Genomic DNA, 13,631 nt, shown 5'->3' with positions numbered 1-13,631 from the left:
TCATTGCGCTCTCACGTCCAACCGAATAAACTAAAAATCACTGTCAAGAGATTAACTGGTTTGATTCAATGATCTTTGCCTTTGCAATGAATGCACGAAACCTCTCTGACATATATAAATATAACATTTGTTGAAATTAATGTGAGATTGACGAAGGTTACTTGTAGATTTAACAACAGTCAGAAATGTAAAATAATGGCTTGTTCAAGAACCTGACAGCTGGTAATAATGCATGAACTTCATGTCACAATTGCAAGCAGTATAACGAATTGAATTAGCAGTGTTATGTCTAATTGTGCATAACATGACCCATAAAATAATTCAACCCGTAAGAAACCAGGCAATTTCCATGATGATGTATATAATATATACACTAGACCATAGAATATGCAACTAATGCAGTATGTATCAATATTTGCTTAAACAAATATTTAATGTTTATGAAAAATAGAAAGAGTTTCAGGTGGGTCTGCTGAAAGAAGATAAAAAGAGATAAAGAAAAGACGACAAGAAATGATTACAACTTGTTGTTTCTTAATTGGTCTGTTACCTTATTTGTTTCCCCACCATTCAACCTTGGTTTTGCTCATTAATGAATATTCAGAATCTTAGTGCACCAGTGTTATATCCTTTTGGGGTTTTTATTTTTCTATGTTTTTATGTTTCAAAATCTCTGAAAGGAGATGATATTATCGGTTCCTGAATTTTTTAATTTAATTCTTTTTTTTTTTTCCATTATGAGACAGATGCTTTATCACCGCATGCATATCTTCAATTATTTCTTTCACAATGCTTTGGGAAGAAACATTGAAGAACAAACCAACTTCCAAATTTAGATCCATTAGTTTAGTGGGGCATTGAATTTGAAAATTGAGAGAGCAAGGAAGCAAAGCAAGTGCCTATTTCTGTTGTGACTTGGCTAAGGCATTAGAATTGTGCCTTACTTTGCCTAGTAACTACCGAACACATAGGCACTCTTTGTCGTAAATCCGAGTTGCCGTGAAAGAGACGGCCACCTAACTTTAAAACGTTTGTTCCACCATTCTCTTGGAAATGAAATTTTATCCATTAAAAGCAATTGTAAAATATTTGATTTTCAATTCAAACTAATCATCAATCGATGACATCTCATTTTAAAAGATATATATATTTTATAACATGAAAATTAAGCATAGAGACGATGAAGAATCCTTCGAAATTCGAATCGATCATTAAATAGCCTCTTCATATAATAAAAACTAATTACATTTTGTAATTGATTAAATATAGGAGTTACAATTAATCATATAATTAGTAGTTAAATGAGGAATTTTATCATATCAAAAGGTAATTATCATTCCAAAGCTATATAAACGCAAAGCTCATCATTTGGCAAGTATGATATTATACATTTTCGGAATACCATTTTCATTTTTAAAGTTAATTCATCGTATAGTTGATGATTTAAGCATCAAAAGTTTTACTAGACCATAAATTCAGAGTCTTTTGAAACTATTTTCTATGTCGATATAAAGATTCGACTACATTAAAGGCCTCATTCTTTCGATATTATTATTTTGGACATCATCATAATGATTGATTAATTAAAATATGTCATGTTTGGTGCACACATCCTAAATATCAGTTTCATCTCATTAAACACTCACAAATTTTACACACATGACAAAATTGATCAATTAATAATATGTTTGACATTGACCATAATATTTAATTTTATATATAATCATTTGGATTCATAGACTTTAGAATCTATGAATTTTAAAAAAAATAAAATATTTTAAAGTTAAAGATAGTTTTTGGGATATTACAAGTTTATTAGGGACAAAGAAAAGGTATTATAATAATTTATCTTTTTTCAAAACAATGGATTTTGGAATTTCACGGCTCCTAGAGAATGAGGATTTCTTAAAATCCATGAATTTAGATTCTTTTCACTTATCAAATAATGAATATAAAGCCCGTAATGTATTTAATAAACCAAAGGTTAACATGCATTACCAGAAACAATTTATGGTGATTTCTTGAATTGCTATATAAATATTCCTCTCCTGAAGCAAATTACGATCCGCTTTTAGGCTTAAAGTTTTGTGGAATATGGATATAAATTGATAGTATAATTAGGCCCATGTTGGTCTAGGCTTTGCATAGTTCCAGTTTATGTTTTTGTTATTATTACCATAAATGGGTTATTCCTTGGGCCAAGGGAAGGTCTTCCAAAGACCATCCTTTAATTAAAAGAAAATAAATTGCAGAAACTATTTTATTTTAACAAAGCTCGTGAAAAACTCTTGCACACACCGAATCAACATAAAAACAAGCAAAGTAACATTAGCCAAAAACAGATTTCATCTTTCTAGTCTAACTTGAAGATTTTAATTATGCGTTTCATGAGTTTTAGGGTTAGAGTTGTTGTGGAAATCGGATTAGTTTCCACTACAATTGAAAAATTATAATTGAGAAATAAATTTTTAAATAATTTTAGGTATAATAAATCACTTGTAAAATTACCTGACAAATAAGCTATTAAATAAATAATAAAAAAATGAGCATCAAAACTTTAACGAAATTCGACCAAAATTATACTTATTTTCTCGGATATTATCAAAATAATATTTTTTTTATTTTAATAGAATTACAATAAAAAATTACTAAGAAGAGAAAGAAGAGAAATATAATTTAGCCCATAAAAATATAAGACCAATTGTTTTTTTTTTTTACAATAAAAAGGAAAAGAAAGCCCATTATTTATAGACTTGGAACCACATCTTCATTTTCTTAGCTTTTAATGTGGGATAGAAAATGAGCCAAAAATAACAGGAGTCGAAAAGAGAATATATGAGACGTCTGATACTAGATCTTAAACTGAATCGCGTTCATCTCAATCGGTATAATTTTTTTTTTTTGAATTTTAAACGAATCAAGAGAAAAGATATTGGGATCCAACGTTCTACGTCCACTTTTTAACTTTGTTACTTTCAATCTCGTGCACCTTTATGTTATGTGGATGACTTCCAGAACTCGGTCATGGTCAAATATGAGTTAACTGGACTTAGGCTGCTTCTCTACACCCTTTTTTTTCCTTCTTCAGCTTCTTTATACTTCATATTTTTCAATTCAAAGGGGAAAAGTGAGAGTACCAATGATAATTGATAACTCTTGTCCTGAGTGTACTCCAACTCAGTCTTCCAAGGCTGTAATAAGTGAGGAGATGGGCATAGTAACTCTGACGGATCAAATAAATAATATGATTATAGGAGTGAATTTGCTGGTTTTTCAAATAGATATCGTCGACCTATTTATTGTTACCTTGCAAATCTGAGTTAGGAGTGCACCCAACACAAGAGTTTTCAATAACTAATTAGCAAACACGAAATTAAAATGGAAATTTTAAGAATCTCAGCTAGGAATTGAAGAATTACTATAGTAAGCCAAAATCTAGTTTGCAGGAGCAATTGGGTTTAGAATTCTAATTTTATTCCAGAAGACGAACAAAAGTGATCAGCAACTCAATTTCAATTTCAATTTCGAAATCAAACGACACCTCAGAAAGAATATTATTTTGAATGGCTAAGGAATAAGGGAGATAGTCTGCACAACATGAAGACCAAAACAGTTGCTTGTTGATTTTTAAATGTATAAACAATAAAAGTCTAAAGTAGATATGTAGCATTAGCAGCCTTCCTTAAGCTACGTGCCTTCTTTCAACATCATTATTACACTTTTGTGCCTTTTCCAAGATCATTATGTTCCAGAGCAATTACGCAAAACTAATTTCATACTCCATTTTAAATTTGTGAAAACCACGTGAATCCTTAATTCCTTAGTTAGCCTGAACTACAGAATTAACTTCTAAATAATTAAAAAACGAAGCTCCTATTAATGACAGTTTTTCTTTTTCACTCCAAAAGAATAGTTAGCTCCTTGTTAAGCTAGACAGGCTAATGACACCAAATTCTTTACAGCTATCGGATATTATTTTATTTTATTTATTTAAAAAAAAAAAGAAAAAAGAAAAAAGAAAAAGTGGTTAAAAGAAATTTAAAAGGAAACATGATTACATCTTTTCGTTTTTTTCTTTATTAGGAAAACCATCAAATCGTTTGCATGTAACAGGCGGAGGCGCACCTAACACGCTGAATTTGGCGTAGGGTTTACACATCACATGCAGTGAGAAGGGGTAAGCATCCGATGTGGCGACGTGCATGAACTTGTAAACTTTATATCAGCATTCCACTACTGCACAGTGAACTAAAGCCATTAATATTATAACTCTTTCTTGATCATTAACTAATCTTAGTAAGCAAAGAGATTAGGATCAGATTCTTGAAAAGGCAACTTGAATATTACCGAACTTCCAGGTGGTATATGACAGGTTAATTCACTGCCAATCCTTGTTGGCTTTCATTTGAATAAACTAATAAGCAGCCATAAATTATAAAAATGACGAGGGTTTTGCCCCTTTTCGCCTTTTAATTAGTAAACGTTTGTGCTCTTTTGAACGTAAAGTTGCTGTACAATTGAACTGATTATCGTAAGCAAATACATGGGCAAATTAGTGCATGACGTGAACAGCCTCTAGAAAAAATATAAATCCATTACAAGCATATATGGTTTCTGTATAAAGTGGTTAATATAGCTACGTTGTATGAAAACTATAGTTTATCTTTTCAATTGTTATCAATATTTTAATTTTTTTTAATGCGTGAAGGGTAGAGCTCTATATCAGTATTCCACTCACCCTCCAGGTCATACTTGACTTTAGATAAATTATCTCATTGTTACCAAATCTTTTCCATTTATATCCAAATAATATATAAATTCTTCAATTTGTTTCTTTTTAGTACCATATTCATTATTTATATTTCAATTAATAGTACCTATTAAAATTTTAATAATTTTTTTATTGATGTATTAATTAGTATCATGCTTAGATAAACTTTCAATTGCCACGTCAGCAAAAAATTATTAAAATTCCAACGAGTACTAATGTCACTAAAAGTGTATTAATAACAATGTAATTCGCTTCAAGGGTTTAAGAAATAATGTTGGAGGGTTGTATTAGTATTAGCCTTTCATCAATATTTTAGGTGGGTATTTATAAGAGAAGTGTTAGTTATTTTCATGTTTGGTCTGATCCTAAAGACCAAGAGGAATATGGGTTTCGGTTATTCAGGAGTAGTACTTTGTCGGTGTGTGGAATGATGGTTCGTCTATTGAGTATGTTAGTGTTTAGGTGGACTGTCAAGTATTTTCGAGTTCTTAACTCGCATAGGGATTCGTCTTTAGGCGAGTCTCCATCATCGACCATAAATTGAAATAAAAATAATAGATATAATACTAAAAAGAAACAAATTAAAAAATTGGTACTATTTGAATAGAATAGTAAAATTTTGATACCAATATGGCAATTTATCGAAAAGTCAAGTGTGACGCATATGACGAGTGAAATGCTGATATCCTAATGAGTACCGTCGTTTATAATGGAAATCAAAGTTTCGGTACTAAAAAAAATTAAAACATCGGTATCAATTGAAAATATAAACTAAAATTTTGGTACTTATCGGGCTATTACTCCGGTTGAATTTGATTAACATATTAATAGATATTAAAGAAAAAGAAATGGAGAAAGGGAAGAGGAAGAGGTGGTTGCTCTGATCAGTAGATGCTTATTTTTCTAAAGCGACAAACATACCCTACACATGCTAGAGCCTAAAAATCAATGGCTTCAAAGCTGGCATGCTGCTCTCTAGTTGACTCACTTCTCCACCAATCACTTTGCTCCACCTCACCTTTTACAATAGGGGTACCCGTTTCTTTATTCCATTAGGCAAAAACAGACAATGGAAAGGAACAGAAGGGAATTCTATATTCTGGGAGTTAGCTCGATGGGTCGTATATTTATCCTTATGGGCCATAGTTCAGATAGATCATGAGTGATATCTCTTTTCTTCATAATTCTTTCAATCTGGATACGAGTGATATACTATCTTTGATCATTATTTAAAATTTAAGACTTAGATAAAGAAGATATACTCTATTTCTTCACAAATTTTTTGATATAAGAAACTGATACGATTTTAAATGATTCGATGAGTTTTATCTTTACTTAACATATAGCTCAAATGGAGAAAAAAATCTTAAATTATAAGCCTTCTCTTTGCACTAATTGAGATATCATCTTTACAATAAGTATATAACCAATTGACTGTTTCTATTAATTAGTAATCTCTAACTCAATAACTTCAATTGAATAGAAAGAAGAAGAAAAAACAAAACAAAAGAATGATGTCGACGATTGAACCTAGAAAAACTAGAGTTAATTAATCAGCCTAAGTGAAGAGATTTCAGAAAAGAAGAAATAGAAGTGGCGTACCATACCTTAATGTGGTCCAAAGCATGGTGCACAGCACCTTAAACCCAATTCAACTGTCTGACTGAAAAAAGAAAAGGAGAATAGAACAGCTTGGATAGAAAAGGGACTTAGTACCCAGAAGCTTCAAATTTTAAATTATTTCTTTTTCATAAGTAAAACGTTATTCTAATCAAACAGTACCAAAGGTCTAAGCTTAAAAAAATTCATATTTTATAATATAATCTTCCATGACTGTCTCGTTGAATAATTTTATAATTTTTGAAGTCGCACATTAAATTTGTGTGTACGAAACATAAATAAATAAAATACAATATACATTCATATACCTCTTTTCATCTCCATAAGCCATAGTTTTTGTTAATGGCTAAGGTTTTCCCTCACAGAGCAGCACCTTCTCCTGCTTTCGATCTCATGACTTTTAGAAGAGAAACATTTACGGTATGGATGAAATCATTAGTCTGCCATACTAATGGTTGCACTGTTTTTGATACCAATGGTGAGATTGTTTATCGCGTTGAAAACTATGACAAAAAGTGCAGCAGCGAAGTTTATCTGATGGATCTTCGTGGCCGAGTTCTTGTCACCATCAGAAGAAAGGTATTAATTGCCGTGGTGTTTTGATTTCATGCTGGCGTACGTTATTTGCAAATTAATGACTGCAGAGTTTCTGAATTGGGTTTTCTTGTTTTCTCGATGTTTTTGCAGAGATTACTACTTTTCGGAAGTTGGTATGGCTATAGATGGAATGTTGCTGATATAAACAAGGAGAAGCCATGGTTTCAAGTTAGAAAATGTTGCAGTATCTGTATGGGAAATTTAGCCTGTCAAGTTACTGTAGGTTTTGACAAATACTGGATAGTGAAATTGGGACAAAGAGCAGCTTTTAGAATCGTAGATTTCGAAGGAGATGCAGTTGCGGAGGTTAGTTAAATAATAATATTTCAATTTCTTTTTCCTAATATATAGGCTTAGTGACTAATTAAATCCAAAAACATCTGGTATGCTAATGCTTGTAAGGGTTTATCCAGGTGAAGCAGAAGCAATCATCTTCAGGAATTACATTAGGAGATGATGTGTTAACTTTGATTGTGGAGCCTCATATGGATCATTCCCTTGTCATGGCAATTATTACTGTTTATGGATTAATCAATCGCAAATTGTAGATTTTTTTAAATTTTTATTTGAGAGGGCAGGTTTAGCACATGCAGGCACCTCAATCTGTATATATATATATATATATTTTCTTTACCCAGAATTTTTCATAGAAAGTATTTTCTTGTAGCAAGTTCTTACACAAATACTGATAAAGAGTATTATGCCCCAGTTACAGTAGTAAAGTCTTATAGTTAGTATCCGAGGTTTCATGTTTGGAAGTTTTACTCTGCGGTACAGAAAGAAAAAAAGGGTTACTATTTTGCTCCGAGTGCATCAGCATGTTACCATCAATTGGTAGCCTATTTCATTCTCATGTTTGAATCAGGCCATTTTATGCTAAATAGAAGAAAGGGATAAGAAGAAAATGTAAATATTGAAAAAACAATTCTAGACACATATGATAATAAAAATTAATATTTGAATTTTTCAAAATAATTAATTGATTGATTAATCTTAATACCGCTATCTTATATAATAATAATAAGAATAATCTAGCTAGTAGCGCCAAAAGAGAAACAAGGAAAAGCATGGTCAAGACAGTGTTTAGATGGTAATTAATGCTGCCTGTGAAGATGGCAATAGACGTTTATCCTTGGAAATTGGAACTCAGTTAAAGAGTCCTAAAAAGGGAGTTCATTGGCTAAAGAATGTCATTCTTATTAAATATACTACTATAATTTTTCTTGACCACTGTATGAAAGCAGAAGAAAGGAGACAAGGGGATCAATAAAATCAAAATTGTGCCGTGGAGAAAATGCCACATCCAGGTAAAGACAGGAAATGAATATGATTAGTTCTGCATCACTGTTTGTATATGTTAAGTGAGGTCTGGTCTTTGATGAGTACTCTTCCTCATAAATACTATCAACAATGCAAATTCATGTAATGCCATTGCCAGGACATAACCCATATGACAATACATTTCTCTTGTCACAAAAAAGGGCAGCAAAGCTGGCCACTGAAAACTATACAATTCTTTTGAAGAATGTTAACGACATAGCATTCAATAAATGCTACCCATTTAGCAGGCCAACTGCGTCTATTACTCAACAATTTCTTTCTTTGCCTTTGATGTCAACGTGCATTTGTGTATAATATATATACCCTTTGCTGAGTTTCTCTTCTTTCTGGCTGGATAATGACCTCAACTTCCTCTCCCAATTTCTATTGCATTTTGTGGCACCCACGATAATTATTCTTCTTTCTTATTTTTAATGGCAATTTTCAGCTAAATATGTCAATTCCAATTAAATACCCTTAACTACCCAGAATTCCTATTCTAAACTACCGATGGGCTTGGTTATTCATCTTTATATCCTATAAAGATATGGGAAAATAACAAAATAAATATTCATATTTTTTATTTTTTATAGAAAATACGGCGTAACTTTTATTTTTACTGTATAAGAATATAAAAAATATTGTTTTTTTTTTTATTCTTTTCGATATTGATTTTTTTGTTTGTTTTTCTTTATTTGTTTTTTGATAAAACAACAGAAAACAACAATCATACTACTGTATTTAAAAAAAAATAAAAAAACATTATTTTTTTAAAGAAATTTACAAAATAAAAGAAAAAATTATTAATTTTAAAGTATTTATAAATAATTTTCTAAAAATATTGATGATATTAATAAATTTCTGACCTATAAGCATAATTTTAATACATATGTATCATAATAATTTATAACTTTGATGTTTGTTATATTTTTAATTTATTTATATAAATATAATTAACATATCAACTAATAAATTATTTTTTAATTAAAAAAAGCATATTTCTATTGTTAATTTTTAAATATTAATGAATATATCAGCTAGTAACATTTTAAAAAATAAATCATAAAGTGTTGAACTTCATCGTAATATTATCTATTCTGGCATTCACACGGATTGATGATTTTTCTTTTATATAAAAAGAAAACCTACCCAAATATATGTAATCAAAATAATACAATAGTCTATCTCTACTTAATTTTAATTAGCCACTAAAAATGGTAATTTTCTTTTATGGAATGAAACCCCAAACCAAATATCATCGGAAGTGTCGATTCACCTTCCCACCAATGTACTCTTTCTCTAATGTACTTTAAATTGAAAAAAGAAAAAAAAAAGAAGACGGGCGTGCATGTCTTATTACAGAGTACGAAGATTCCTCAAGAACACACGTTTATGTTTACATCTACATACGTGCTCACTGTTCGAACACCATCACGAACATTACTTTTATTTTCTTATTTTGTATTAGTTTGTTTTGACCAAAATTTTGGAATTAATTTGAAGGATGTTAGAACATTGTGAAGCACATCGGTCTGTTGCTTCTTCTCCCCAACTGCCTCAGCTAATTAATCACTGATCAAATCTTTGAAAAGATTTTAACCTTGCGGCTTTTGTGTGTGTTTCTTCAGTAATAATATATAAGCTCATTGATAATATAAAAAAATATATATATAGAAAACTAAATTAACATGATGAAAGCTTGCTAAAACTTAGATGTATTTAATATACATATTTAGATGAGAATTACATAATATATATAATTTTCCTCAACAATAGTAAATAAATAGGAAAAGAAGAAACAGCTTTCTGATACAAGAAAGTAAAATACTAAAAATGTTGCAAGAGAAAGAGAGGCTGTCAGGCTGTCTACTCAGGAACCAGTCAGCCATGTGCCTTGCTTGCCTCTATTATATACAAACCAAGCAGCAGTCTCAAAAATTGTCCACTGATTCAGTCGAAAAATAAAGAAACTTGAAGTGCTGTTGGACTAAACTTAAATCTTCATGTGAGAATTAATGAAGTGGGAAATGATTTAAAATGACTAATTAATCTTCTTCACCAGCCATTTGCTTTTGTTAGTCAATTGGAGTTTCATTCCTTTGTTGTTGGATGAAGATAAACAAGGAAACATCCAGTATCTGATTTATATATATCCACCCTCTCTTATACTTAATTTTTTTAGTATATAATTATAATCAAATCCTTGAGTTTGAATAAGAAGTAACACAATATCTTCAACGTTGTGAATGTTAATTAATCTAATTTAAGGCATCAATATCTATAATCTTGGAAAAATAAAAGTGTGGATCATGATCTTAAGATTCTCAACGTTACTTAATACTCAAATGAACATCATAATTGCACGCCATAAACGTGATTATATCTAATATTTAAGCATTCTAAATAAATTTATAGACTAAACAAATAATTTCATGACTTTTTCCTTTAAAAAGAGCAAAAAAGGAAAAATAAAATCATGACTTCACTTTATATATATACACACACACACATACACTATGGACCATTCAAACATCATCAGAGTCTCACACACCAGCTATAATTGACTGCAGCCAATAATCCAAGGAATTACCAACTCTCTCTCTCCTCATCTCACAAATCAAAGCTCATCAGTTTCAATGGCCAAAGTTCATCCTTTCCTTCTTCTAGCTAGCGATGAGGAAGATTCTGCTTGCAGCTCTTCCTCTACTACTTCTTGCATGACCGCTTCCAAGACAGAAAGCTATACTATATGGATGAAATCCCTTGTCATGCAAGCAAATGGATGCACTGTTTACAATGATAATGGTGAGATCGTTTATCGTGTTGATAACTATGACAAGAAGGGGAGCAGTGAGGTTTATCTCATGGATCTTAAGGGCAGAGTTCTTTTTACTATAAGGGTATGTCCATTTTTTGTTTTTGTTTTGTAAAGACTACCTAGTTTTCTTGATATACACAGAAAACTGAAAGCTGAGTATAATTTTCTTCAACTTTGTGCAGAAACAATTGCTTTTCAGACAATGGAAAGGTTACAAAAGTGATGAGTTGAAATCAAGAAAACAAAAGCCTTTCTTTCAAGTTCGACAAAGTTCAAGAATTCTCAAACGCAATTTATCTTGTAAAATTGCTGTTAGATCTGGTACTTGGCAAGATGGTTACTACAAGTTAAAAGCCTCAGCTGGTAAATCAGCATTCAAGATCACAGATAGCAACGGAGGACTAGTTGCAAAGGTGAGCTTGCTTTTTCTTGTTCTTCTGTCTATGATCATTACAGTTCAAATTAAAAAAGATGTAAATCATTCTCGGGTCAAGAGTTGATTTTAACAGCTAAATTCTTGAATTGTGCAGGCTACAAGAAAGCAAACATCTACAGGAATAGTATTAGGAGATGATGTATTGACCTTGGCGGTGGAGCCTCATGTCGATCACTCTTTTATCATGGCTCTAGTGACTGTTTACGGGTTGATGATTCACAGGCTGTAAATTTACTGCAGAGAAAGAAATTCTTTGACTGACTTTAGGTTTGCCAATTTTCTTAGCTGATCTGGGAGGATTTTTGTTCTTTTTCTTTTTCGGGAATTTAATCGACTGTTTTAGCAATAGATTTGGTTTCTCTCTCTCTTCTTTAACAATTGTATACAGAGCTGTAATTAGACACAAATTCAATACAAATTACATAAAGCTTCAGTTTTCTTATGATCATCTTCAATGATAAATAGTTCTACTTTCTGAAGTATATTTTAAATCTCGGATGATTTGGACCCTTCTTTTTATACGACGGGTTCAAAATAATATATTAAGAAAGAATAAATAATGAAACTGAGTATCCTTTCAGATTATTTTTAAAAAAGAAAAAGGGTTAGGCTTCTATTGCAGGAGATCAAAACAGAGACAATAAATAAATCAGTAACATAAACTTCTGGATAATTATTTGTTTCCATGATCAGAAAAACAAAACGTCAAATCGTTGTTTCGTCATAATTGTTTTATATTTTCTTTTCTCCAGTTTCTTCTTATCCTCTTGTTTTTTTTTTTTTTTTTTAAATTTTTTTATTTGGTTTCCTATTCTCTCTCGCATTATCATCTTCTCGTTTTTATCTTTATTTTTCATTCTGTAATTATCATTCTGTCTCTCGCTTGATTTAGAGAAATTCATTTTCACTGTATTCTTTTCATCAAATCACTAATAATCTCGACTGCCCTTTGCGGTGTTTAGAAAAGAAGTCCTTTGAAAAGTGAATTTTATTTTTTAAAATATATATTTTTAGCAAACATTTTTTAGTTTTTATTTAAAAATAGGAAAAACACAATAAAAAAATCTTAAATTATGATTAGTATTCTTTTTGTCATGTAATAACTGAGTGTATGATACCGAAAGTAAGCAAATAACTCCCTTCCCGTATAGAAGTTGCCCTGCTCTGTCGTGTGGATCACCAGACTTTAGATCCACATTCCAACATAACTTTTGCCATTTTCTTCCCAGCGATTCAAATGGTATTACATTATCGAATCACTTTCCCCAGGGCGTCTTAAGTTAAAAGACTTTCTACTTCTGTAATTTGTACCACAAATCAAAATAAGTGAGCTTGCAAAACCAAAAACCTGACATAAAGTAAAATAACCAACCAGGTAAACAAAAAAAGCTTGTAACTAAAGACCCAATAATGCATTTATATCTCTACCATTATTAATTGATTAAACCAAAGAGTCTTTCACCTAATTATTGGATCGTCCCTTAGGATAAATCTTATATCTATATGTATATAATATAAACATCTCTAGCCAGAAGGGCTTATATATTAATAGAACAGTGTGGACTTTAGACTAGCAGTTATAACATTATATTATAAAGTACCTAAGCCCAAACAAGCATTCATCTTCTTATCTTATAAATATTTGTTATTTTAATCACTTATGTCAAATTATTGTCATTACTTTAGTTCATATGAATACTAAGCTGCACATACATATTCACACTCTGAAATTTAAAATGTTTTTTTAAGTCAGCAAATAATCCCCATGTTCTTCTTTGGTTGTGAAAGTACTTATTTGAATATAATTAAATCTTGGAATTCAGAATGCTTTTGACCAAAATAATTAACTCAAACTCAAATAATCTGTTGGAATTTGGATCAAGCAACAGAAATTCTAAAATAATGTCGCAATTCAGTCCTTGTCTCCATGTCATTAACTCCGTCCAAAAACTATGAACATTTACTCCCTTAATTTTGTATTGTAATGTTTGTTTAATATTTGCAGTTCTAGAATGAGTCAAAAACTTTAGAATAAATAATACATTGCACTCAAAGAAAAAGAGAAAAAA

The 13,631-nt window shown here is 30.7% G+C and overlaps 2 protein-coding genes across 2 annotated transcripts; both read left to right on the top strand.

Annotated features, from left to right (window-relative positions):
* Nucleotides 1–6,503: 6,503 nt before the first annotated feature.
* On the top strand, nucleotides 6,504–7,686 carry LOC8266447 (protein LURP-one-related 4). The gene is made up of 3 exons (XM_002509729.3): nucleotides 6,504–6,970; nucleotides 7,079–7,294; nucleotides 7,402–7,686. Exons 1-3 carry the CDS (start codon nucleotides 6,734–6,736, stop codon nucleotides 7,534–7,536), a joined length of 588 nt encoding a protein of 195 aa, XP_002509775.1. The 5' UTR covers nucleotides 6,504–6,733; the 3' UTR covers nucleotides 7,537–7,686.
* Nucleotides 7,687–10,822: 3,136 nt separating this feature from the next.
* LOC8266446 (protein LURP-one-related 11) lies at nucleotides 10,823–12,004 on the top strand. The gene is made up of 3 exons (XM_002509728.4): nucleotides 10,823–11,208; nucleotides 11,309–11,539; nucleotides 11,657–12,004. The coding sequence occupies exons 1-3, from the start codon at nucleotides 10,945–10,947 to the stop codon at nucleotides 11,789–11,791; spliced, it is 630 nt and encodes a 209-aa protein (XP_002509774.1). The 5' UTR covers nucleotides 10,823–10,944; the 3' UTR covers nucleotides 11,792–12,004.
* The last annotated feature ends 1,627 nt before the right edge of the window (nucleotides 12,005–13,631 follow it).

The sequence above is a fragment of the Ricinus communis genome, chromosome 5 (assembly GCF_019578655.1).
Source record: "Ricinus communis isolate WT05 ecotype wild-type chromosome 5, ASM1957865v1, whole genome shotgun sequence".
Lineage (NCBI taxonomy): Eukaryota > Viridiplantae > Streptophyta > Magnoliopsida > Malpighiales > Euphorbiaceae > Ricinus > Ricinus communis.
The sequence above is the reverse complement of the archived record's forward strand: the minus strand, read 5'-3'. Positions and strand labels throughout refer to the sequence as shown.

Bases quoted from the DNA above. Each gene is read 5' to 3' on its own strand.
- LOC8266447 (XM_002509729.3), top strand. From the start codon at position 6,734: ATGGCTAAGGTTTTCCCTCACAGAGCAGCACCTTCTCCTGCTTTCGAT. The intron at 6,971-7,078 runs GTATTAATTGCC...ATGTTTTTGCAG, and splicing joins TTGTCACCATCAGAAGAAAG to AGATTACTACTTTTCGGAAG. The intron at 7,295-7,401 runs GTTAGTTAAATA...GGGTTTATCCAG, and splicing joins AAGGAGATGCAGTTGCGGAG to GTGAAGCAGAAGCAATCATC.
- LOC8266446 (XM_002509728.4), top strand. From the start codon at position 10,945: ATGGCCAAAGTTCATCCTTTCCTTCTTCTAGCTAGCGATGAGGAAGAT. The intron at 11,209-11,308 runs GTATGTCCATTT...AACTTTGTGCAG, and splicing joins GAGTTCTTTTTACTATAAGG to AAACAATTGCTTTTCAGACA. The intron at 11,540-11,656 runs GTGAGCTTGCTT...TGAATTGTGCAG, and splicing joins ACGGAGGACTAGTTGCAAAG to GCTACAAGAAAGCAAACATC.